Below are 22,849 nucleotides of genomic sequence, written 5' to 3'. Positions count from 1 at the left end.
TTACATAGCACATTTTACCATAGGGACTACAATATGTGCATTTCCCTCTCGGATTTTTATGCAAGTAAAACCATTATATAAATCTTGGTCTATTTTAGAAAAGAGAGTAACTTTAAAACTACTATAGCGAATTTTTGAACAAAAAATCAATGCAAGATCAGCCCCGAAGAACGCAAAGTATATGGTTAAAATGAAGAACTTAAAATATTAAATACACTTGTAAAAATTATAAAACATGCTATATAATATACATGCAACATATTTCCACCTTTAGAACTGAGAAAACCATTTTTTTTTCTAAAACTTTTGGCGGGTTATAGTGTGCATTATAATAATTATTATGGAGTTTTTTTATTGTGCTTGAGAAATTAAAACAATAAATGGAAGCTTTGAAGCGATTAATAGATAAGAGGTCGGAGAGGATGGCTTTTGCTGAGAATTTAAGTGGCTCAACAGAGGCAGAGTTAATTTTACCAGAGAGAGTAAACTTTTATTTTGCAGCTTTACGTATTCTCCACCAATTGAAAAGAAAAACACCAGAGCCTGCCAAAGAAATGCAGATACAGGAAACCATAAGCTTGATATGTACCTTAGACCGAGCTATTAGCTTGTACGGAGCATTGGTAACTTCACCAAAAAGCTCCATTGAAGATTATGAAGAGAGAGTTGAAAGTAATATGAGGACTATCATTAGTTCAATCAACTGTTTGGGCTTTAGAGATGCCCTTCAAAAGGAGGTTCAATATTCTAATAAAGAGAATTTAGATCTGCATAGAGCCCAGAGGATCATTCCTGGAGTTTTCTTGGGAGGAAGTACTGTAGCAAATGACTCAAAGAAGCTCAAGGACCTTGGAATTACGCACATTGTATGTTGTTTACAGGGTGCATCTAGGTTCCCAAATGAATTTGTATATTTGAACATCCCTATATATGATACTCCATTTGAAGACATCAGCAAATACTTTTCCTTATCTTTTGATTTTATACACAACGCATTATCCCAATCTACTGTTGAAAAGCCTAATAATATCTACATACATTGTGCTGCTGGTATTAGCAGAGCTCCAACAATCTGCACAGCCTTTCTAATGAGAGAACTGGGAATCAGCTCTATACAAGCTTTAAATTTAATTAAATTATCTAGGCCTTACGTAGCACCAAATCCAGGTTTCTTAAATCAGTTATATAACTACCAGTTATTCTTAACCTCGGCAAAAATTTGTCAAAAGAAACAACAAATCTCGAGTTCAAGTCAGATTCAAGCTCAGATTCAGGCTCAACAGGGTATCCCGTATCAAACCAGCCTAAAGAGAAATGTTGGGAGAATCAAATAGGTTATAATATATTTATGAATGGAGAATTATCTGCTTGAAAAAATCAATCAAAGTTAGAGCTCTATTCAGATTTTTATCGCGCCTCAAAGTAAACAGTCATAATCTATATAAGTGAAATAAGAAGCATCTAATTCATGAACAGGTATACTCTACTTTTCTAAATCTTTAGCTCCATCCTCGTCCTCTTCAAAAATTATATCAGAATGTCTGTTCTTCCAGTTACTATGGGGAAATGCAAATGAGGGAGGATCCAGTGGCATCTTGTCCTGATACTTATTAAAGCTGATATTTCTGTCAGTATTGTAGATTGTTTGAAGATAAGAAAATAAGGATGTTTGGAATAAGGTGCCTATATTAGGAGCAACAATTCTGCCAAATGGTTCGAGAAGCCTGACATCATTTTCAGTAAATTTGGATTTTTCTTTGAAAACACCTAATCTGTTAATAAGTACAATAAGGGAGATCGCCTGGGTATTGCTGCTTTGTACAAACTGATTACTCGGAGATAAAGATGAAGATCTTACGTTTGTGTGAGGTTGAGTAGCCAGGCTACTTCTTCCCACTCTGTCCGATTTTGGAGAGCCGGGGGCAACAACACTGGAGGAAATGATTGAAGAGTTTAGAATTGAATTGTTTCTGGGGGAAACTGATGCTAAATCCTCATAATCGTGTCCAATTTCAAATGAGGAGAAGGCAGATGAAAGGGAGGAGATGGATGAGACCCTTTGGCTGGGAGTTGGGATGCATGACCAATTGTCCCTTTCTGCATAGATTGGGAATACTAGGGCGTTGTAGATCGGCCTTTCCCCTCCATATACTTTCTGTAGGAGGCGAATAAATTGATCATCATTGTTCATGGAGACTGAGCTACTTCCTATCACAATCCTAATTGAGCTACACGAGCATTCAACGAGTCTGTTCTCAAAATGGGGCTCGTTATCGTCTCCAGTGTTCTGGATGATAAGGGAATGCCTGGTCTCAATGATCCTATGAATAATGTCACCAATCTCGTAATTGAAAAGAAGTTCATTCCCTGTGTCGGATATGAGAGATATGATTTGCTGTCTCTCAGGGATCCCAATTAAAGCAATGCAGTGCTCAGATTCAATGATTTCCTGAGCGTGAATACAGAGAGTGAACAGGTTAGACTGAAGTCCCAGATCTGGCCTTAATGATTGAACAAGGTTAAGTAGATTGTCGGCCTTTTCCTTAGTGTTTCTAACTTCTCTGTACTTTTCACAATTAATAACTGAAATTGAGAATATTCTGGAGAGACAACTTAATTTGACAATGTCAATTTTGGAAAAACTGTCCTTAACTTCGACACCGTCTTTATCCAGCTTGAATTTGTCCAATATCTCAAGAACTGCTATTGGAGATTCTTTCTCAGCATTATATATAGGGAGGTAAATAGCGTTATTGGAAAATCTCCTGGTCTTAATGTCATGGCCGTTCTCTAGTTGATAACTGTCAGAATCTCCCGAGCTGTCAAGAACTTCGTACTTTTTTGCAATAAGTACCTTCTTCAGCAAAGAGTCGGATATTATATACTTGCTTGTGTCAAACCCATGATAAAAAACATCGTTAATTGAATCGTAAATGAATAAATTACAGTCTTTGCAATTAATAACTTTCCTGCATTCACATAGAATTGTATTAACAAGTAGCTTTGGGTCCAAGTTTGAGCTGATTATCAGGCTTGACTCAAATAAGTTATAAATATCGTCCCAAGATAAAATCTCTTTTAATTTTGAAATGTTTAACATCTAACAGTTTGCCAAAAATAGCCAATTTGCTTCTCACATTCAAATTCTTTGATCAGAAAGAAAAGTTGGAAGAAATAAATAGATCCAAATTTTAGAGTATCAAGGCCGTCAATTCTGAGCATTAATTTCACTGTGTGTGCGTATTTACTTGAATACTTGGCCATTTACCAATTGGATGAATACTATTTTGCTTGCTTTTCCTTAGACCACTGCCAGGCATAAGTCATACAGCTATTATTGTCTAGAAAAGAAAGCAACCCAAGGAGTTTTAGCTCGCCTCTTGCCCAAATACTGTAAAATATTCAAACAAATTGAAATCAAAGAAATACACTTTCACCCAGCTTTATAATTTCTACTCAAACATTTTTTTTCAAACAATCTCCCCACAACGTGCCGCCAAACGGCAGTGGCGCCAATTTGTCAATTAATTTCTGATTAATATTGTAAAGTAAAAAGGCGTCGTGGTTAGGAGGCGAAGGTAAATTTAGGAGAGCTTCCAACCTCTGTATTCAGATTGATGGTTGATTTAGATAGAAATTTGTTTATTGTATCTGCCGAATTTTATTTCATTTTTAACAGTTTTTTAAAGTTTAGAATAAGTGGCGCCAAAGGTGAGGTACCTACGTAGTATTTATATTGCAAGTAGGGAAGTGACAAATAAAAGGAAAAGGATACAAGTAGAGGTGTGAGTGAGTATAATATTTACATTGGGATTGTATCAAGTGTATACTGGGACTTAGAGGACGAGGTTGGAGTTTGTCTGAGCTAAAGTCTGGAAAAGCAGCATCTGTTGAGAAAATACAGCTGTAAAACACATAGGAAGTAGTTTGATAAAAAGCTAGCAGATATTGGAAATGTCGACCCAAATTTGGATAGAAAAATACCGTCCAAAGGTTTTGGATGAGATGGTTGGGAATGAGGAGGTTTTAACTAGATTGAAGGTCTTGGCTAAGCATGGAAATATGCCAAATTTGCTCCTTTCTGGTCCCCCAGGAACGGGAAAGACTACCAGTATTCACTGCTTGGCTTCTGAAATGCTTGGAAGTAAATATGGAAGAGCCGTTCTGGAACTGAATGCATCAGATGACCGTGGTATTGACGTGGTTAGAGATAAGATCAAATCTTTCGCAAGAGAAAAGATTGACTTGCCGGAAGGAAGGCACAAGATTGTAATACTGGACGAAGTAGACAGTATGACAGACTCAGCACAGCAAGCTCTCAGAAGATTAATGGAAGTTTACTCGGAAAGTACTCGTTTTGCCCTGGCTTGCAATCAATCAACAAAAATTATCGAGCCAATCCAAAGTAGATGCGCAATAATAAGGTATTCAAAGCTTACGGATGCACAAATCAGGAAAAGACTTTTTGAGATTATCAAGATGGAAAACATTCCATACGTTGACTCCGGAATTGATACTCTTGTATTCACTGCAGATGGAGATATGAGAATTATTATTAACAATCTCCAAGCAACTTATCACGGATTTTCTATAGTCTCCAGAGATAATGTACTCAAAGTCTCTGACATTCCTTCTCCTGAGAAAATTAGGAATATTTTGGACTCATGTGTCAAATGCAACTGGAGACTGGCTCATTCAATTGTTGAAGAGCTTTTTGCTGGGGGTTACTCCCCACTTGATATTGTCATTACCATGAGAAACGTACTGAAGAGATATCAACTCCCTGAAAGGGCAATTTTGGAGTATCTAAAAGAGGTTGGGAGATGCCACTTTGTCATGCTTGATGGCTGTGCCACCCGCTTACAGCTAGACAAGCTTCTTGGACAACTTTGCATGATCTCTGCTAGGTGTGGTTTAAATTCAAGTCAGACCAACTAAAACTCCGACTATAATTTGTTCCAAATTATTTTTAGAATGTTAATATACTCTGAAATTAAAATTTATATAATTAATTAACTCACTTTTTTTATGTATTCTCCCTGATTTGACAATACTTATTTACAGGCATGGCGATTTAACATTGCATGAAGTTGGCGCCTTCACATAATATAAGACTATTAATTAAAGGGAGAAAGAGGAGAAAAGGCAAATGAATTATACTGAAACCTGAATAGGTAGTAGAGACAAATTTATGTAATTCAGAGATACGGGATATATGAGGTGGAGCAAAGGAGTCAGCAACAAACATTATTGTCAAGTTTGCAAAATATGGATTGAAAACCATCCAAATAATCTGAGAAGCCACCAGGAAGGTGGGAGGCACAAGTATAATTTGAGGAAGTTGTTGAAGAGCGAGAACTATATGGAATTAAAGAAGAAAAAAAATGAGGATGAGATCCGAAAGGAGTTCATGAAATTACATGGAGTTGATCAAACTCCTAGCCATGAAAAGAAGACAATCAAACGGATAGATAAGGAGGCAAGTTCAGGAAGTTCAGCCACCTTTAAAGCTAATATTTTTACAAATAATTATCCCCTCAGCAGTTCAAACAACATTTTTGAAAGCGAGGATCATAATGAGAACCATAATAATCGGAAGAACGAAATGGGGATTATTGGACAATGGGAGGAAGTCAAAGAATCTGAATCTGCATTCTTAGGGAACATTATATTAGAATCTCAAGCTCAAGTTCAAGCCCAAAACTTATTTAAGCCTATCGAAGGATGCGTACAAATCAAGAAAAACAGCTTATCTCAAAAAGTTTATTCCTGTATTTCTGATGTTGAAGAGAGCTTTGAAGAACAACAACTTGACGTGAAAACCATCCCTGATACGCAAAAGGTGCAAAATGAAAAGGTTAAAATTGTTTTTAAACCTCGAGAAACTCCTCGCTAAGCACGGAGAATCAACAATATCACTATACTACATTCACTTTCAAATCACAAAATGCCTTGTTTCATTTCCATTTGGGAGATTGTGGGGTACTTTCATAGAACTCAAATTTTTAATAACCTTGTAGTTAGTAGCTATTTTAGGTTCTATCCACATTATACATAGCTAAGTCTATCCTAATAACAAATTATGGGGGAATAATATGTAACTATCAACATTTAAAACGTACATTTCGACCTGAAACTAGTGCTAGAGTCGTTCAGTCCATTTAATGCATAATAATTATAAACATCCGACTTCGTTTTCTTTCTATAAATTTGTATTTTTTTGCAAATACTCAATACTTCCATATACTTTACTTTGCCATTCCGAATATAATGTATTTATAAAGGCGCCAAACTTTTAGCATTTTTTTTTAAATGGAAATTACAATTTGATGAGAAAACTTTTGTCAAAAATTGTGAACACCTAATAAAGAAAAATACGGGATTCGAATTTGATTAAAGCTTTTTTATATATTCATAATTAGAGTTTGAAGTCTTTTTCCCAATGAACTATAATACTTTAAAGATTGATGAGTTGAAGGAGCTTTTAAAAGAAAGAGGCCTATCTGTTACTGGGAGAAAGGTAAGTCATGATTAGGCTAAAGTCTTAATCAAAAATGAAAGTTGAATATTAATTTTACTTCTTTTTTGTTTTTTCATAGCAACAACTAGTCCAGGCATTGATTGATTATGACTCCCAAAACCATACAGATAATGCGGCCTCAGCCACTACTATCACGACGTCAGTAACAATGGAAAAAGAGGAATCTGAAGACCCAATGACTACTCCTAGTAGTGAGATGCAAATAGATCAAGGAGAAAAGAATGCCTACATGGTTGAGCCAATAAGACAAACAATATGTATAAGTGATGTTAACCAACTTTCTGAAAAAGAAAGAATTGAATTAAGAAGACAGAAATTTGGAGCATGTGAACCATCCACAGAGGCTGAGAAGAGACTCGCTCGTTCGAAAAGATTTGGCACTACGTCAGAAGATGATAAGAGAAAGCTTAGGCAAGAAAGATTTGGAATGATATCAGAAACTGATAGAATAAAAAATAGAAAAGAAAGATTCGGAACAATGTCAAGAGTGAATGATCCAGATCACGAGAAGAAGATTCAAGCGAGAAAGTTAAGGTTTGGTTTGAAGTAGTTGCAACTATCTCCTATGATACACAAACTTGGCGATAAATATTTAGTACTTAGAAAACTATTTAATCTAAAATGAGTATCTATTTAATGCCCTTCGATTATGGATACCTATTAAGCTATATAATTCCTGAAAATCTCAAATTGCAACTTTCTGATATTTGAGCGAGTCTAATAATTGTCTGTCTGATCATATTACTCAATCCTGAAATGAATTATCTGCAGAACAACGTCGTTCCTGCCATGAGAATACATGCAAATGATACATACGGACTAAGTCTATCTCCAATGACTGCCATTTTACCTAGAATTCCCAAAAAACCTGCCTTTTTATTGTCTATCAAGCCTGGGATTTTTGGACGTAAATACGAGCATGTACATATTGACAGCAAGACCACCACAATCATACTCTGAAAGTTGAATAAGGCAGACATTTTGATCGAGAATAAACTTTAAATATTTTGGCTTAGCCAAATCCAACAATACTAATTATGTTTTCAATTATTATATTAGCTGATTTTTCATATTCACACTTCCCCCTTTATTCCTTGAGAATAAAAAAATAAATAAATCGCAAGTTCCCGCCAAACAAGGGCCGTCATTCAAAAGTATTGAAAAGTATTTAATAATGTAAATTCTAAAAGAATGGAGAGTGACCGGCTGGGATAACGCCCAGCTGTAACCAAGTGGGGTCTTTAAGGGTTTAGGATGGGATATTGTGTCACTACATCCTGGAGGTAGCATTGCACGATGGCTGCCCGTTACAAGGCTGCAGTCTCTAGAGTTGCCTTGGTGGAGACTGAGGTGACTTGTGAGATAGTGAAACCCGTACCGCCGGAGGCTGGAAACAGAGCACGGAAAAGGGTTCGCTGTAGTACGGTGTAAGGATAACAGTAGTTGTGTAACTTCCAGGCATCCCAGTGATCCACGGATTCATCTCGGACTAAATTTTTGACATATATGAGACTGAACACACTTTTGGCGGTAAGGCGCCATCTTTCGTAATTAAATTAGTTGCAAGTTTCCTGGTTAATATTGCTAACAATAATTTCCAGATTTGATTCACTATTGTGATTTCTGCATTTTAAGTTTGATATGTAGTCGCCAATTGAGTTCTTTTTCTGTATGCATTCAATCTGTTCTGGCTTAGATTTTCTGTGGTTGCAACTACTCATTATTGAAATAGAATTCTGAATTGCTTTCAGATGTTGTATAGTGGAGTTTAAGACATCCTTTTCAACTCCCAGCTGGCATAATGTCTTGATTTCAAGCAGTACTTGATCAATCTCTTTTAGATTTCGCGTATAAATGTATTCACTCTCAAATAGTGTCCTGTTGAACAGATTTTTGAAAACATTGAAGTACTGAATAGGGCCTGGGTTAGCATAGGTGTTATCAATTTCCCATTTTTCAATATGATTCATTAAAAGCCTAAATGAAGGGTTATTGCGTGAATTAACAGAGTTAAGCTTGCACATGAATCCAAGCTGATGGTTTAGTCTGTCTTTCGTAATTTCAGTTAGAAATTTCTTTGATTCAAATGAAAAACTAAAGTCGCTCCTTAGACCATGTACCCCTCTACTTCCTTCAATATCTAAAGTCATTAAAGATGAAATAGGAATAGCATACATATTCCAACTATCTGTCTGGCCCAAAACTCCCTTAATCCCTGTAGCATATCCTCCAACCAAGTTACTACTAATAATCTTTGACGCAAGCATGCCATACATTAATCCAAGTGTGGAGTCAAAATCAGAAGGAAAACATGCCCTGACCTGATCTGTGAAGCTAAAGCAAACTGAATTCATCCCATTTTTAATTTTATTCTTAGACCTTCTAAATTTGAGCTCCTTTTGAACCAGAGCTGAAAGTATAATTTCAGTTCGAACGTCACATATCTTGTTTGAATTGACCAAATTCTCAATGAGTCTTGTATCTATGTCACTAAATATAAGTTTAAAATCCTCAACAATCTTTCTTTCATACCTACTTAGACTTTCAGAGCCCAGAATCTTATATACTTCTGTATTTGAAGCATTACACAAATTCTGAGTGCTAAACCTTGAAAATATTCTTCTGCACTCTCTTGTTGGGTACACCTGGTCAAAAAGACCTTCAGACACTAAAAGTCCGCCAAAATTATTTCCCTGATTAGATCTCAAGCAAATAATATCGCAAATTTCAGTAATAATATCATCTAAAGTGACCCCAGTCATTTCCGAACCATAAACTGAGGATCTTCCATCTGCATATCTTTCTGGAATTACGACTAAGTTTGGATGAGTCTGTATTCCAACCTCCAAAGCAACATTTGAAGTCTTCTCGCCAATCATCTTCATGAAATACCAATACTTTGTTGCTGAAGCTGAGTCTGTTAACAAATTCCCAACCAAAGTTGAAATGCTCTTAGTTACAGAGTCAAACCCAACACATATCTCAATCATTTGATGAGAAATGCTATTTTCCAAACAAACCGGAACAAATACTACTGGAATCTCACTCTTCATGCCACTTAATGACATGCAAATTAGTTGCTCAGAGAGTGTGGCGCCAAACGATGCCGCCTCGCTATTCCCCACAATCGCAAGGGCTCGGAGATTAAAGAATGACAAAAGCTGAGAAAGAAAGTTATTGCTGACGAGACCTTTGCATGAGAGAACACAAGAGTTGTTTGTTAATTCTTGGGAATCATTAGCTTTTAAAGCTGTGACGGAGTTCTTTTTTTCCAAAGTATCGTTCATTTTCTCCTCTACTCCATTTGGGAATGTACAACCTCCAGAATTGAGGGAATTCTCAAAGAAATTCAACGAGCCTTCGGAAGTAAGATCAACTTTGAGAGCTTTTCCTTTTAAAAAATCTGAGAGGGACCTAAAGACTACGAGCTCTTTAAGTGATGGAAGTCCATTGACCAACCCACAAATTACATTCTGAGCTCCAGGAGTTGAGAGACATGATAGAATTAATCCAAGTGACTCACAAGTTAATGAGCTGCTCATTGAAAGTTTAGATTGGCTGTTTTCTCTTATTTCTGTATATCCTGAGAAATTCTCCTCTCTCAATTGTAATATTCTGTTGTTGTGCCTCCCAGTCTGGTGAGGCAAACATTTAGAAATAACAGAGACATCCAAATCTCTACATAATGAGGAAATGACTAGATCGTCATTAAACTTGGAGCCCATTGAAAGAAGAGTCTTTGGCACTTTCATCTCGTCCTTTGGTCTGCTTTGAGAGCTTTCTGAACCTGGTAATTTATTGCTAATCTTATTTCCGTGTCTATCTTCCATTCTAAGCAAATCTTCCACTCTTGGAGGGGAAATCATATAATTAGTTATTCCAGAATTAGGACCATCAAATTGTATTGGTCCAGGATTCCTGTAATAATCATTCAACTTCCATTCAGATCTAACTTGGCAATAAGCCAAATAAGACTGACCATTAAGATCTACCAAATACTTCTTAATAACAGGAACGGATTTTCCTTTTCTAAGTTCAATATTCATCATATAGGTAAGAGGACACCCAGCTGGTTCCCATTGTTCAGGAGCCAGGCTTAGTTTCCTAACCACTGCCATGTATCCAGAACGTTGATTGTCTATGAGAGCTGCTGCAGTATGTCCAAGAGCGAAGCAATAGCTTGCATCGAAGTTTGAAGGCAAAGCACACCTTCCTTCATATCCGAAATAGTGAGTCTTGACGTTGTTCAGAATATGATCCTTCCCAACCTTTTCAAGTCTTTCTCTTGCCATATGTACTAACAACTCCTCGGTTGCTATCTTTGCCACTTGAACGTTACCGTGTGGATCCCTTTCCAAAAGAAGTTGGTTTTGCACATCAGAAGGAAGCTCCAAAAAAAGAGCTTTCATCTCTTTATTTAAGCTGTCTACAATCTGCCCTCTATCGTTGGTTTTAAGCAAAATAAGATTTAATTCTTTGATTAAAGTCTCAAATTCTGGAATGAACTCTATTAGTCCTTCAGGTAATAATACAATTCCATGTTTCTTTCCCAATGAATCTCTTTTTAAAATCATTTCTACAATTTCATCTACTATCGACATCAAAGACCTGTTCTCTTCCTTAATTTCTTCCCCAATTAAAATCATGTTCGCTCTTGTCTGAAGACCGCATTCCAAGGTAATGTGAGATGCAGATCTTCCCATCAACCTTACAAAATAGTAGCCGTTTCCCTCAGTTTTAATTGCATCCATAATGCTTCCAATCTGTTCACTATAAGTCTTCACTGCCGTATCATAACCAAAAGAAGTTTCAATAACTTCATTTTTCAAATCTCCATCTATGGTCTTGGGACATCCTACAACCACTGTACTGGACGAGTTACGTTTAAAATATTCTGCCAGAACTGCTGCATTAGTATTGGAGTCATCTCCTCCAATTACTACTAATCCATGCAATTTGAGCTTTTCACAAATCTCCAAGGAAGCTCTCATTTGATCTTCTGTCTCAATCTTGTGACGGCCTGAACATATTACATTAAATCCTCCCTGGTTGAGTATACCATTAATATCCTCTTCAGTTAGCTCTCTGTATTTCTCAGTATATACTCCTTCTGGACCTCCCAAAAATCCAAAAAGCTGACTACTTTGGTTACAAAGCTTAATATATGACATTAAGCCTGCAATCACATTATGACCTCCTGAAGCCTGACCTCCCGACAATACTACTCCAATTCTTCTGGTGGGAAATTTTTCCCAGGAGCTACTTCCGTCCGAAATAGCCTCAAACTTTACCAGGCTATTTCCAGATGTCAAAGGGAAGTAGGCTGAAACATCGGATCTTTCCATTTTGCCCATTCCTTCAAAAGCTGCAACTTCTTTAATAGATAGCGGGGATCTTAGTATGTGTGGTAAGCATGGCTCCCACCTTCTTCTCCACATCTGCATGTTTGATTGACCTTCATGCAAGCTTGAGGCAGAAAGTAGTGAGACATCTCTCGAATCACCTTTGTTCCTTTTAAGCTCAGTTTGTTTATAGTTGCTCATTTTTAGTTATTTTTCAAGTCTTGAATTAATTGGAAATAATATTGCTAATTCCAGATATTACCTTTTAGCTGTTGTTATTTTTGCTATTGATATATTGCTGTATCTTACTAGCTCTTGTTTTTAATACCTCTGTTTTCTTTCAAAAAAAAAAATATAAAAAACAAGCCAGCCTATTACTCCCTTTTAAAATTAGATTCCTAAGCTGGTATACAAAACCTATTTATATTAATATTTTTTTTTTTGAGAATTTTCTTTTCACATGTAATTTCCTCGGTCTAGGGCCAACTTGAAATAATTTGCATGTGGCGCAGGCGGGAAATACGGATAACCAGTTTTTTTTCTGATCTTAAAGTGAAAAGATTAAAAAAAAAATAATAAATTAAAATATTAGAACAGTTCTAACGAATATATCTGTAAATTATTATACTAAATCAGCCTCACTAATTGGTAAAACTAGAAAAAATTAGCTTGATTTGTTGAGGGTCACGCTTGAGAAATGAACTTTCTTGAGGCCAAATAAGGGTAATTTGGTCAAATATTAACTCATATTGGCGGGAAATATGTGCGAATAGGTTTTTTAATATATTATTTCTAATTAGTTGATCTTGAATTCGGTCAGCATTGGCAAAAGGGATGGCTCCAAATCGTAGGATACTTTCGAAGAACTGGTCGATGATGACCTGTGAGAGTATTAGAAGAGGGTCCTGCCATGGTTCACTTTCACTGCTGATGTAGCCAGGGCTAGATTTGAGGCCGGGATTGGTATTGTTTTTGTTGGATTCTTCAGCTGTGGAAAGGTTTGTTAAGCCCTCTTTTTTGACTTCAAGCTCTTTAAGCAGCTCTCCAAACCTGTATTTATCGCAAAATTCCTCTTTTAATAAAGCAGTTAGTTTAGAAACTTCATCATTAATTATTTGATTTGCAATTTCGATTTGCTTCTCTAACAAAATTTTCATTTTCTGGAAGGCTGTTAGTATCGAAAGGCAGTAGTTTATGTTGTTAATTCGAATAATTGATGTAAGTGGAGTTTTGTCTGAAGTAGTAACTGAGCAAATAGCATTAAACATAGGGTTAATAAAGGTGTCAAGCATAGAGATTAAAGTAGAGTTTATGTCCTCAATTTTTGGAGTATGGTCATTTGGTGTCGTAAGAACTCCACTCTGTATTGTAGAGAGGATATCTTTTAAGAGAGAAGACCATTCCATGACAAGAAGGGAGATAGAAAAGTCTGTAGTTATGATTTCGGAAATTCGAGAAGATATGTTTTCTTTGACAATTCCTGCATACACATAATACTGAGCAATCGCCTCCTCTCTTAAATCTTTAAAGCGCTGAATGAGCAGAGGAAATGCGAGACGAATTTCTTTCGGGGTTGAGCTAAATCTCTTGGGCAGAATCTTAAACATTGGAATTAATGCCTCAACATAATTATTGATCAAATGTGAAATTTTGATTCCAATAGTAATTCCTGTCTTAAGAGAAGTCAGGTTACCAAAGTGGTGAGTGGAGTCTGGTCTAGATGTCTGAGGAGGATGAAATTGACGAAGAATATCTCTGATAGCTCCAGAGAATGGAATGCAAAGCGCGTGGGTAATTCTGTTCAAAATATTCTTGGCCATGCTATCCAAAGAATTTGGTGCTGAAGTTTCATTTTGATTAAATTCCAGATGCTTTTCTTCAAACTCACAGTCTTCACAGATTTGATAACCAAAGGCTTTAATTAGGAATTCGGATTCTATGGAAACTCCACAAACACGAACCCACTCAAAAATAGACTCCAGATAGTCCAGTAGATTAGAGGAGTAGTTATTGTCTCCAATAGAAATCCCATGTCCTATTATATGGTTAAATCTATACTCCAAGTACTTTGACCTGGTTTCAATAACGCAGGTAAGCAAAGAACAGCATTGCTCTTTATGATAAAGTTCAAGTATTTCCACTGCCTCCTGAAAGCTTTGACTTCTAAAAACACAGGCCTTATCTTCTGTTCCTTTCTCTGTACCTTCTGTCTCATCGTCAGTATTTTGCGACTGTTCAAACTGATCATTAAATTCATCAGGTGACTTGGAAATCACTAGTTCAACCAAGAAACTGGTGATTTCAGACGCCAACTGACTCCTTTTAAGTTCTAAATCCAGTATTAAGGCTTTTAGATTAATGAGAATTTGCGGTATCATACTAGAGTATTCAGAGTCGTTCTTAAGCCTAGAGAGGCCAAACTCTGAAGTATTTTCTGCTTCTCGTGAATCACTAGCAAGTATTTTAATCAATTTCTTGGAATTGGTCTCGCTGACCATGCATTTGTTATAGATTGCAACTAAAGATAGCAGAAGATTCCCCTTGGACTCATCCATGGAAGACTTCAAGTTCTTTATATCGCCCACAAAGTTGGTACTTAGGTGCGATAACATTGCATTGCACATATTCCTCTTGTTCTCCACCATTTGTATTTGATCCTGTATCTTGTTAAACTCCTCCAAAAGAGGAAGCGAGAACTTGTGCCAGCTCGTTAACTGAGCTGTAACGTTTTCATTGAACTCCTTTTCAAATGATTTGATTTCATTGTTCATTGCTCTCAAGTCCTCAACAAAAGGTCTTAGAGAATCCAGACAATTCTCTGCAACCGTTAAATGATACTTATATATCAAAAGCTGCATGGATCTACACTTATTTTGCCCTTTAGTGCTCAGTAATTCCGTAACTAAATGTTTTGGAATACCTTCTGACACCTCATCTACAGTGTCCAGACTGATTAATCCATTAATCAGCTCCTCATTCTCTCCTAGCTTCAGCTCTAGCACTCTGCCCAGTTTCTTTTTAAGAGGATGAATCGCCAAAGAATTCTCCATTTTCTAGCATAGCCTCCTCCAGCCAACTAAATAAATAGCTAGTGTGTAATTAAGTAATTATATGCTTATTTCCACACAACCAAAGTTCATGATCCGCTTCAAAACTTCCTTTGAGCCCTCAAACAGAGATTCTATATTTTGACCTTCACTTTACAAAGCTATATATATCTTAAGCAATTTTTCCTGAGATTTGATCAGCTTTCTACAAGTCTTTTTACATTTTTTTCTCCTTAATCAATAGGTACCCCTTGATTTTATTCATAGACGTTTGGCGCCGGCTGCCTTATTTTGTAAAACTAAACTGCATGAATTTGGCGCCCAAAGTTAAAATTGATATTTAAGTCTGGAATTTTGGAAATCTGAGAAATTTAGCAATAAATCGTCCATCGACTTTTTGATGCTGTTTCCATTGGCTTTAAGTATGTTTTCTGCTTGTGAAGGAGACAGATCAAACATCTGCGAGAGTTTTTGAATGTTTGCCGCGTCAACATTAACAATGCTTATGTTCTAAATTTACATATAGTTATTAAATAGTGAGAAAAGAACTTATTGATAGAGCTTCAGAAATAAACTTGTTGAGTCTCTTGAAAATATAAGTTGGCCAACTTACCTTCATATCTTCATCCAGAGCCCTCTTTGTTTCCAAGAGAGATGACTGAATGTCAAAGTTGAAGTTGGAACTTGCATCCAAACCTTCATTATTATTTGTATTTAATCTTGTTAGATCCTTTTCTCCTCGAATGTTGTCCACCATTCTCAATCTATACAGTTATATTGTGTAATATTACTGCTAACTTTATTTGAATAGATCTTTTTGATATATAAGTTATATATTAATAATTCTGTTATATAAATATATATATATATATATATTTACAATTTAACTTAAAATTTTTAATCATTTTTACTGTTACCCTAAGGTTACTTTAATTTAGATCTGGCGGTAAACAAAATGTTAAAAGATGCAGGTATTCTAGAAAAAAAACTTAATAAATTAAACATTTCATAGGTGTGTAAATGCAAAAAACTAAATGATAATTGGGGTATTAGTGGATAAAGTGTTGAATTCCGGGACTATAGTCTAAGTTTGTACTTGGAGTGCTAATGGCATCATTCTTAATTCCGTGAAACTCTTTATAGGGAGAGTTTTCATATTCAGTTTCTGAGTACTCTATGTTTAGTGAATTCTTGTAGCTAGGAGATAATGCAATATAACTGAGATCCTGCTCAATATCTTGCACAAAATCGGAGTTCAGATTGTTCAAATAATTGTCTGTTGAGAAGTTAATGTATGAAATTCTATCTCTCATGTACTTGAAAGCGCTGACAGTATAGTTATTGTGATAAATACTGATATTGTTTACAAACTGGAAGTCATCATTTGGAGTGGTTTCCAAGGACGAATCGCATAGAATTGTGTAATCCTGATCTTCTTTGCACTCTTTCTTCTTGTAGTACACTTTGAATACAATCTGATGGACACCATTTGGCAGGAAAAGGTTATATCTATAAGCATTTTCTTCCTGGCTGAACCACATCTTTTTTGGCTCTGACCATCTATTTCTAATTCTTCGCAAAATAAAGATATCTGAAATCTCCTGAATGCTCCAACCCCATTTAATAGGGACAAGCTTATATCTGGAATCCACATCTCTCCTAACCAAATAACCAAGAATAAATCTTTCAATAGTCTCTCTGGCTAAAGCTCTAGCTGAGAAAATTGAGTTTGCCAGAATCTCTCTCTCAATATTAATGTTTTGTATATACATATTCCTCCAATAATTTTGTATGCATTTTGCATTCTGATTTCTTTTTTTAACTATCTCAATATAATTCTTTTCGTGAAGAATCGACCAGTTATAGCCATTCATACATTTATGCCCTCCATTGTTTGAAGTCGTTCCTTTACACAAAGATATCCCAAATCTAGTCAGGAAACTCCTCCAACAAGCTTGTATTTGTATTGCAGAGGTATTCAAAAGTTTTATTGGTCCATACTTTCTGAAATATAGATACTTCTTACATAGATATCGTCTGAAATAGCATTGTATAACAATTGCAGCTAAATGTAAAAGTAAGTTAAATCTTACAAAATAAAATGCTGACTTGTTAAGTTTTGGAATCAATTCACTAATTTCTTTATTGTTATTATTAATAAGTCCTCTTGACTCACAGTTTTCTCCATTGTCGCTTTTTACATCCTGGTTATTCACTGTTTCTAAAGGTAAAATCTCTAAATTAGGTAGCTTTTCTTTCTTAAATGTAATATTCTTCACAAGTACCTCATCCCTTTCATTTGTTTCGTTGACTGAACTTTTCGATTCTACCAACGATTCCGGTTTTTTTTTTCCTTTAGAATCTTCAGCTAGTGAATAAAAATCAAGTGAAGGCCCATATTTACTTCTATTACTATTCAGTCTTTCATTTTCACTGTCTTCAACTTCATTGATCTGACTTATGGAAGATTTCAATCTTTCAGTTGAACCTCTCTCAATTAAATTCAGGGGGATTGAAGAAGTCATTGACTTTACTTTGCTTTCAACTCTTCTCAGCTCTTGATCTTCCACCAATATGGTATTTGATGATATCTGTGAAACTAAGTCAGATGTTGATTTTAATAATTGAATTGAGTTAAACTCTTTGGATCTTCTGCTGCTTAATACGGACTCAATTGAACCACTTTTTTGGAAGTTTGAATGACTGTTCTGTACTATATTTGAATTGTAACAACCTCTAATTGGTTGTCTAGTAAAGTTGTTGTTAGGGTTTACAGGATAGAAGATTTGTTGAGATCCATTTTGTATGATTCTTCCTATTGTGTTACTTCTCACTGCTAAATAATCATCTCTTCCTCCATGACTGATAAAGGATTTACTTTCAGTTGCTGGAAGTTTTGTGTTATCTCTAGAATTTATTCTATCTTTCAAAGTGATTCTAATTCTGTTAGATTTACTTGAGTTGTGATTATTGTTATCTACGCCCCTATTGTATAAACGACTAAACATTTTCAAAGTCGTAGAAGCGTCCCATAAACCATTACTTTTTGAAGATCTACTTATTTACTTCTGTTGATAGTATTATTATTATTATTATTACAAAAAAAGCAGCTTAAATCAATGTGATCACGAAGCTTTAATCACTTTATTAATACGCAACTTCCACAAATGACTTGTATTAATTAGTACCAGCTTTATTTAATAAATTTTATAATGTGATAAATTTACTCAAATGTTACTATTACGATCACTTTCATTAATTAATTATAAATTACTACCTTATTTATACCCGTTTTAATTTAATTTGTACGTTTTTACCACTCTATATGATTTATTAAGCTTTAATTACTATTATTTGCTTAATCTGACCTAATTATTTAGTCTTAAGCATACATTACCAGGCGGGCGTTTGGGCGCCAATGTCATAATTTTGCATGTAATTGTGAGCACTTATTTAACAGCAAAAGAGCAGGAAGAAATGAATAGAGCTTAAATATAAATTAAAATACAAAATTAGTTTCCTTTGAATTAAATAAACTTGTTCGATAAGATTGTGATAAAGTATTTCAAAAGAATGAGTTTTCGGTCTGGATTTTTAAGGCGGAAGGTTATTTCAAATTAAATGTGAATTTCTTAAGTAATTTTTTGAATGTTTGATCTAATTCTTTTTACTAAAAATTAAAAAGGAAAAATTAGATGTGCTGGCTGATAGGGAAATGAAATAAACTTACGTGAACTTTTGTAGGCTTCTCCAACAATATTAATTTTGTTAGATACTCCAATAATAGGTAAAACAACAATCTCCATACTCCCGCAGGCTTTAATTTCATCATTAATTATAAATTGGAGGTAGTGAGCCCCTTTTGTAAGGCATATATTAACGAGGAAGCAGTTTTCCTGGTTGTTCCAATTAAGCTTTAAATGTTCTTGCCAAGGCTTGCACGTGAAAGATCCTCTTAACTTAACATCATATTTTGTATATTCATAGCTTTGGATATTGCTAACCTCAGATGAGCGATTATTATTAACGGAATCATCATTGCTCCAAATCCACTTGATGTATACATCTTTAATGATAGAATCTATGAACTTTCTTGTTTTGTATCCTTTCCATATAGAAGCAATCTTACAGCTTGCAGCATTTCTAGCAGTCATAACACTTTTTACCAAAATTTCTCTCATAAGCTGATTGCGATAAATATAAATTCTCCAGTATCTTTGAATGGTGTGAATTGCATTCATGATTTGATTCTTTGAATATTTATTTCTAGTAATGGGATTAATATATCTTACCATTCTACTATTGTCAAAGTTCCTGTAGTGTTTTTGAATAATACTGGCTGAATAGCTCATAAGGGCATAGTTTAATCCTCCAATTGTACTTTTCTTGTTAATTCTCTGATACTTGTTAATCTTAATGCACCCTTTAATATAATTAGGATTTATAGAGCTTTCGGAGTCTTCAATTTCTATTTGATGGGAAATGATCGAAATAATCTGTTGGAGTGTCTGAGCAAGTTCGGGGGAAACAAGGATTTCAGTAATAGATTGCTCGTTAGCTTTACTAATTTGGCTAGTAAAGCATGAATTGATTGGTGATCTTACGAACCCTCCACATTCATTGATTGGATTCCTTAATCTTGAAAAATAGCTACTAGGATTGACCAGTTTATTTTTTGAAGAGTTTAAACAGATACTAGTTGGGGAGCTCATGAGTGATATGTTACCAGTAACTATTTGGTCTCCTTTTTCACTCATAGCTAATAGTCCATTATTCAAATTGGTATATGGAGTAACTTTGGGTCCAAATTGATTGACATACTTTTTATCACCGTTGTAAACGCTAAAGAACATGCTATTCTTTAAATTCTGATTTGGAATCATCTGAATTATTGGCTCTGGACTTGGCAAAACCATAGTATTCCCAACCGTCTTATTATGGCCTGCTATCATAATTGGCGACATTGGACTCAAAATCCCAATACATGGATTATTTCTTCCCACATTATCGTTAATTCCACCTATTAAAGATGACATATAATTCACTATCTTATAGACAATTGTTTCGTTTCTTGTTGGTCTACGACCATTTTCTTCTTCTGCCCTCACATTCTCATTATTTACCAACATCTTTTCGAATTAACTTTGCCTTTTTCTTTCTTTATGCTCAGGTATTGATACTTTAATTAATTATCACGTCTCTTTTTCAAGTAGGACGTCTTGCTGTGAAATTTATCTGCAACTATTTATATTAAGAAGCTAATACTTTCTCTTCTAAGTCCAAACGTCGAATTAATTCACTTTATTAACTTTATGTAAATTTTTCACCCGTCTGGTTCACCGTTCATATCACAAAATAAGTCCAATAAAAGTTATTATTACCTTTAATTAATTATTACTTCATTAATTTTTTTTTTCTCCAAGCCTTTCATCACCCTATTATTCTACTTTTGGTATTTTTGACCAACGATAATCATTTTTACATGGGAGTGTTTCCCGCCAGTACAATTAATTCAATTATAATGAATAAATTTAGATCAGGTACGTAAAATAAAATTTAAAAATTAAAGGGGGGGGAGGGAAATTTATTATTGTTTGTTCTAGATTTAATTTATTATTAGGAAATGTAAATAGATGATTGAGAGTTACTAACTATGTTAGCTCTACAAAATGTATGATAAGCTGAGAAATAATTGAATGTAAGATTTTGCGTTTAATATCTATTAGTGTTTTCAATAATTTGAAGTAAGAAGTAATTGGTTATTTAATCAATTAATTTCAAACGCCTTTGAATGTCTATTAATCAAACATTTTCCCTGAGCTTTTAGTAATATAAACTCAATATTTATTTGTCCTTCCATACAAAAATAAATTACTCTGCGCACACACACACACATAAGTCAGGGAGAAATCGCCCCACATGTTTTAAATATAGTGCAATTGCACATTTTTGGCGCCACACATCGCATTTATTAGAGAATGATTACTTGTATATTGAAGAGATGTGCAAATGAGCTATCAAAAAAAAAGTTAGGATTAATAGCGTTTTTTTGTGGAATTTAATTATGTGCTAAGAGGTTTTAAGATAGATAATATATTGTAAATAGTTAGAAAATATGTGAAAAAAATCAATTCTATTTGAATTAGAAAGCCTTACACTCCAACGATTATATTCGTATATATTGCGATGAGTAAAAGAGTATGAGAAAGAAATAAAGCATAATAAAAAGTAATAATTGAATGCGATGAAGTTAGGTGATGAATTAGAAGATAAATGCATAAATTAAGTAGTTTGACAATTTTTGGACATGAGGAGAAATTTAAGTTATGGACTTATTGTTAGTATTCTAAAATATAGAGGAAATTGTAGGGGGTGGATAAGGATTGGGAAGTCCAAGTGGAATTCAATTTTTAAATCTGAAAACGTGATAAGGCTTTAAGTACCTTTCTTTTTTTACTCCGATTTTAAGAGCAGTAAGTGTCTAGAAATTAACAAAGATTTAAAAGCTAAAGATTTATAAGTCAATAAAACAGTCTGAATAACTACATGGAGTTTTCAAGAACTTTATTCTCATCAGGAATCTGGAATTCATTGCTTTCATTCCCCTGGGTGGTCTCAAGATCTTGTACATAATTACTAGGATCTTCAAGATTGTCTGTGTTTAATTCAAAGTTACTTTCAGTTTTCATGTTTCCAATCTCTTCATCATTCAAATCCAGTGAATTTCCAATGTCAGGGACATTCTTGTTGATCACTGTACATACATATATATAGTGGTACAGGTCGGGTCTGGTTGAAGTTGTAATATTAGCATTTTCTTGTGAGTTGGAATCTTCGTCATTGTAGTTTTTAAGTTTATAAATCTGGTCATTTGCTGGCTTTTTGATTGGAATTGTGGTGACCTCCCATTCTTTCATAGATTTTAAGTAGTTCAGTCTATAATTAGGTTGTCCATAAGAAATACATATGTACCTACCTTTCTCATAACTGAGGATTCTGACTAATTCTCTCATCATTGTATCAATATTAATATGGCTATTTTCACCACATAATATGGAATCAAATGTTCCCTTATCAATGACTACATCGTAGCCATCGTTAGAATACTGATACATGTTTAAAACATTACTGACTTGGCATGGAATGTTTCTAGAAGCAAGTCTCTCGTGCATAATCTCTACTGCAACAGTACTGATATCCATCGCTTCCACACTATGATAGCCTTCATCATAAATTTCTTCAGGTAGTCTGCTTGTTCCATTACCAATGATCAGTATTCTATCATCTAATTTCAAGTATTCCTTAATTATTTCTTTCATATTATCCCACCTTTGGTACCAATCATACGGATTTGAGTCCTTCTTATACCTTTCCTCCCAATATTCAGTAGTCCCATAGTCTGCCATGATTTCCGAGTAGAAAGTCTAGCAGAGTTCAGTCAAATCAATGTTAACAAACGCGAAGTTTAAAAGTCTTCTCTTTTTGCCTTGGATAACTTTCCAGCTAAGCACAGAAAAAGCTGTCTTATGCTCTCAGCTCAAACCTCAAGTGACAGTCAGAATCTAAACCGTGGTCTAAAGCCAAAATTCTTTCGCAAATTGACCTGGCTCAGTATTTTAAATGATAATATTCACTATTTTTTATATTATTTATACTCTATTTAAATGAATTAAACAGAGCCACCCCGCTTTACATGTAACATTATACAGTTATAATCCAAGGTTTAGGCGGGCTCCTCCTATAAATTGGCAAATAAAGTAGAGGCACACTAGGATCTGACATTTAATAGTCCTTTCTCAAGTAAAAGTGAGAAAGAATAACAAAAAGAGAGGAGCTAAAAATAGAAATCTAGTCATAATAGTAATAGAAGTAGTACTCAACTTTTAAGTTCTGTTATTGAAGATGTTTTCTTCTTTCTG

General features: G+C 34.8%; 11 protein-coding genes across 11 annotated transcripts; 4 read left to right on the top strand and 7 right to left on the bottom strand.

Annotated features, from left to right (window-relative positions):
* Window positions 1–380: 380 nt before the first annotated feature.
* Window positions 381–1,334, top strand: ELE39_000981 (dual specificity phosphatase; the record flags this gene model as incomplete). Its single annotated transcript, XM_067344058.1, has 1 exon — window positions 381–1,334. The coding sequence occupies one exon, from the start codon at window positions 381–383 to the stop codon at window positions 1,332–1,334; it is 954 nt and encodes a 317-aa protein (XP_067202739.1).
* Window positions 1,335–1,483: 149 nt separating this feature from the next.
* Window positions 1,484–3,100, bottom strand: ELE39_000980 (GAF domain containing; the record flags this gene model as incomplete). The annotated part of the gene is made up of 1 exon (XM_067344057.1): window positions 1,484–3,100. One exon carries the CDS (start codon window positions 3,098–3,100, stop codon window positions 1,484–1,486), a length of 1,617 nt encoding a protein of 538 aa, XP_067202738.1.
* An 854-nt stretch (window positions 3,101–3,954) lies between these two features.
* On the top strand, window positions 3,955–4,938 carry ELE39_000979 (replication factor C subunit 4; the record flags this gene model as incomplete). The annotated part of the gene is made up of 1 exon (XM_067344056.1): window positions 3,955–4,938. One exon carries the CDS (start codon window positions 3,955–3,957, stop codon window positions 4,936–4,938), a length of 984 nt encoding a protein of 327 aa, XP_067202737.1.
* Window positions 4,939–5,215: 277 nt separating this feature from the next.
* On the top strand, window positions 5,216–5,896 carry ELE39_000978 (U1 small nuclear ribonucleoprotein c like finger; the record flags this gene model as incomplete). The annotated part of the gene is made up of 1 exon (XM_067344055.1): window positions 5,216–5,896. One exon carries the CDS (start codon window positions 5,216–5,218, stop codon window positions 5,894–5,896), a length of 681 nt encoding a protein of 226 aa, XP_067202736.1.
* Window positions 5,897–6,689: 793 nt separating this feature from the next.
* Window positions 6,690–7,091, top strand: ELE39_000977 (SAP domain-containing; the record flags this gene model as incomplete). Its single annotated transcript, XM_067344054.1, has 1 exon — window positions 6,690–7,091. One exon carries the CDS (start codon window positions 6,690–6,692, stop codon window positions 7,089–7,091), a length of 402 nt encoding a protein of 133 aa, XP_067202735.1.
* Window positions 7,092–7,206: 115 nt separating this feature from the next.
* On the bottom strand, window positions 7,207–12,084 carry ELE39_000976 (pyrophosphate-dependent 6-phosphofructokinase; the record flags this gene model as incomplete). Its single annotated transcript, XM_067344053.1, has 5 exons — window positions 7,207–7,292; window positions 7,362–7,497; window positions 7,745–7,886; window positions 7,966–8,030; window positions 8,131–12,084. The coding sequence occupies 5 exons, from the start codon at window positions 12,082–12,084 to the stop codon at window positions 7,207–7,209; spliced, it is 4,383 nt and encodes a 1,460-aa protein (XP_067202734.1).
* Window positions 12,085–12,524: 440 nt separating this feature from the next.
* ELE39_000975 (uncharacterized protein) lies at window positions 12,525–14,933 on the bottom strand (the record flags this gene model as incomplete). Its single annotated transcript, XM_067344052.1, has 1 exon — window positions 12,525–14,933. One exon carries the CDS (start codon window positions 14,931–14,933, stop codon window positions 12,525–12,527), a length of 2,409 nt encoding a protein of 802 aa, XP_067202733.1.
* Window positions 14,934–15,257: 324 nt separating this feature from the next.
* Window positions 15,258–15,687, bottom strand: ELE39_000974 (uncharacterized protein; the record flags this gene model as incomplete). The annotated part of the gene is made up of 2 exons (XM_067344051.1): window positions 15,258–15,440; window positions 15,544–15,687. 2 exons carry the CDS (start codon window positions 15,685–15,687, stop codon window positions 15,258–15,260), a joined length of 327 nt encoding a protein of 108 aa, XP_067202732.1.
* A 292-nt stretch (window positions 15,688–15,979) lies between these two features.
* On the bottom strand, window positions 15,980–17,938 carry ELE39_000973 (IQ calmodulin-binding motif family; the record flags this gene model as incomplete). The annotated part of the gene is made up of 1 exon (XM_067344050.1): window positions 15,980–17,938. One exon carries the CDS (start codon window positions 17,936–17,938, stop codon window positions 15,980–15,982), a length of 1,959 nt encoding a protein of 652 aa, XP_067202731.1.
* Window positions 17,939–18,607: 669 nt separating this feature from the next.
* On the bottom strand, window positions 18,608–20,059 carry ELE39_000971 (IQ calmodulin-binding motif family; the record flags this gene model as incomplete). Its single annotated transcript, XM_067344048.1, has 1 exon — window positions 18,608–20,059. One exon carries the CDS (start codon window positions 20,057–20,059, stop codon window positions 18,608–18,610), a length of 1,452 nt encoding a protein of 483 aa, XP_067202729.1.
* Window positions 20,060–21,472: 1,413 nt separating this feature from the next.
* On the bottom strand, window positions 21,473–22,336 carry ELE39_000970 (uncharacterized protein; the record flags this gene model as incomplete). The annotated part of the gene is made up of 1 exon (XM_067344047.1): window positions 21,473–22,336. One exon carries the CDS (start codon window positions 22,334–22,336, stop codon window positions 21,473–21,475), a length of 864 nt encoding a protein of 287 aa, XP_067202728.1.
* Between the last annotated feature and the right edge of the window lie 513 nt (window positions 22,337–22,849).

This window comes from Cryptosporidium sp. chipmunk genotype I, assembly GCF_004936735.1.
Source record: "Cryptosporidium sp. chipmunk genotype I strain 37763 chromosome Unknown contig_15, whole genome shotgun sequence".
Lineage (NCBI taxonomy): Eukaryota > Apicomplexa > Conoidasida > Eucoccidiorida > Cryptosporidiidae > Cryptosporidium > Cryptosporidium sp. chipmunk genotype I.
This window is presented reverse-complemented; position numbering and strand designations above follow the sequence as displayed.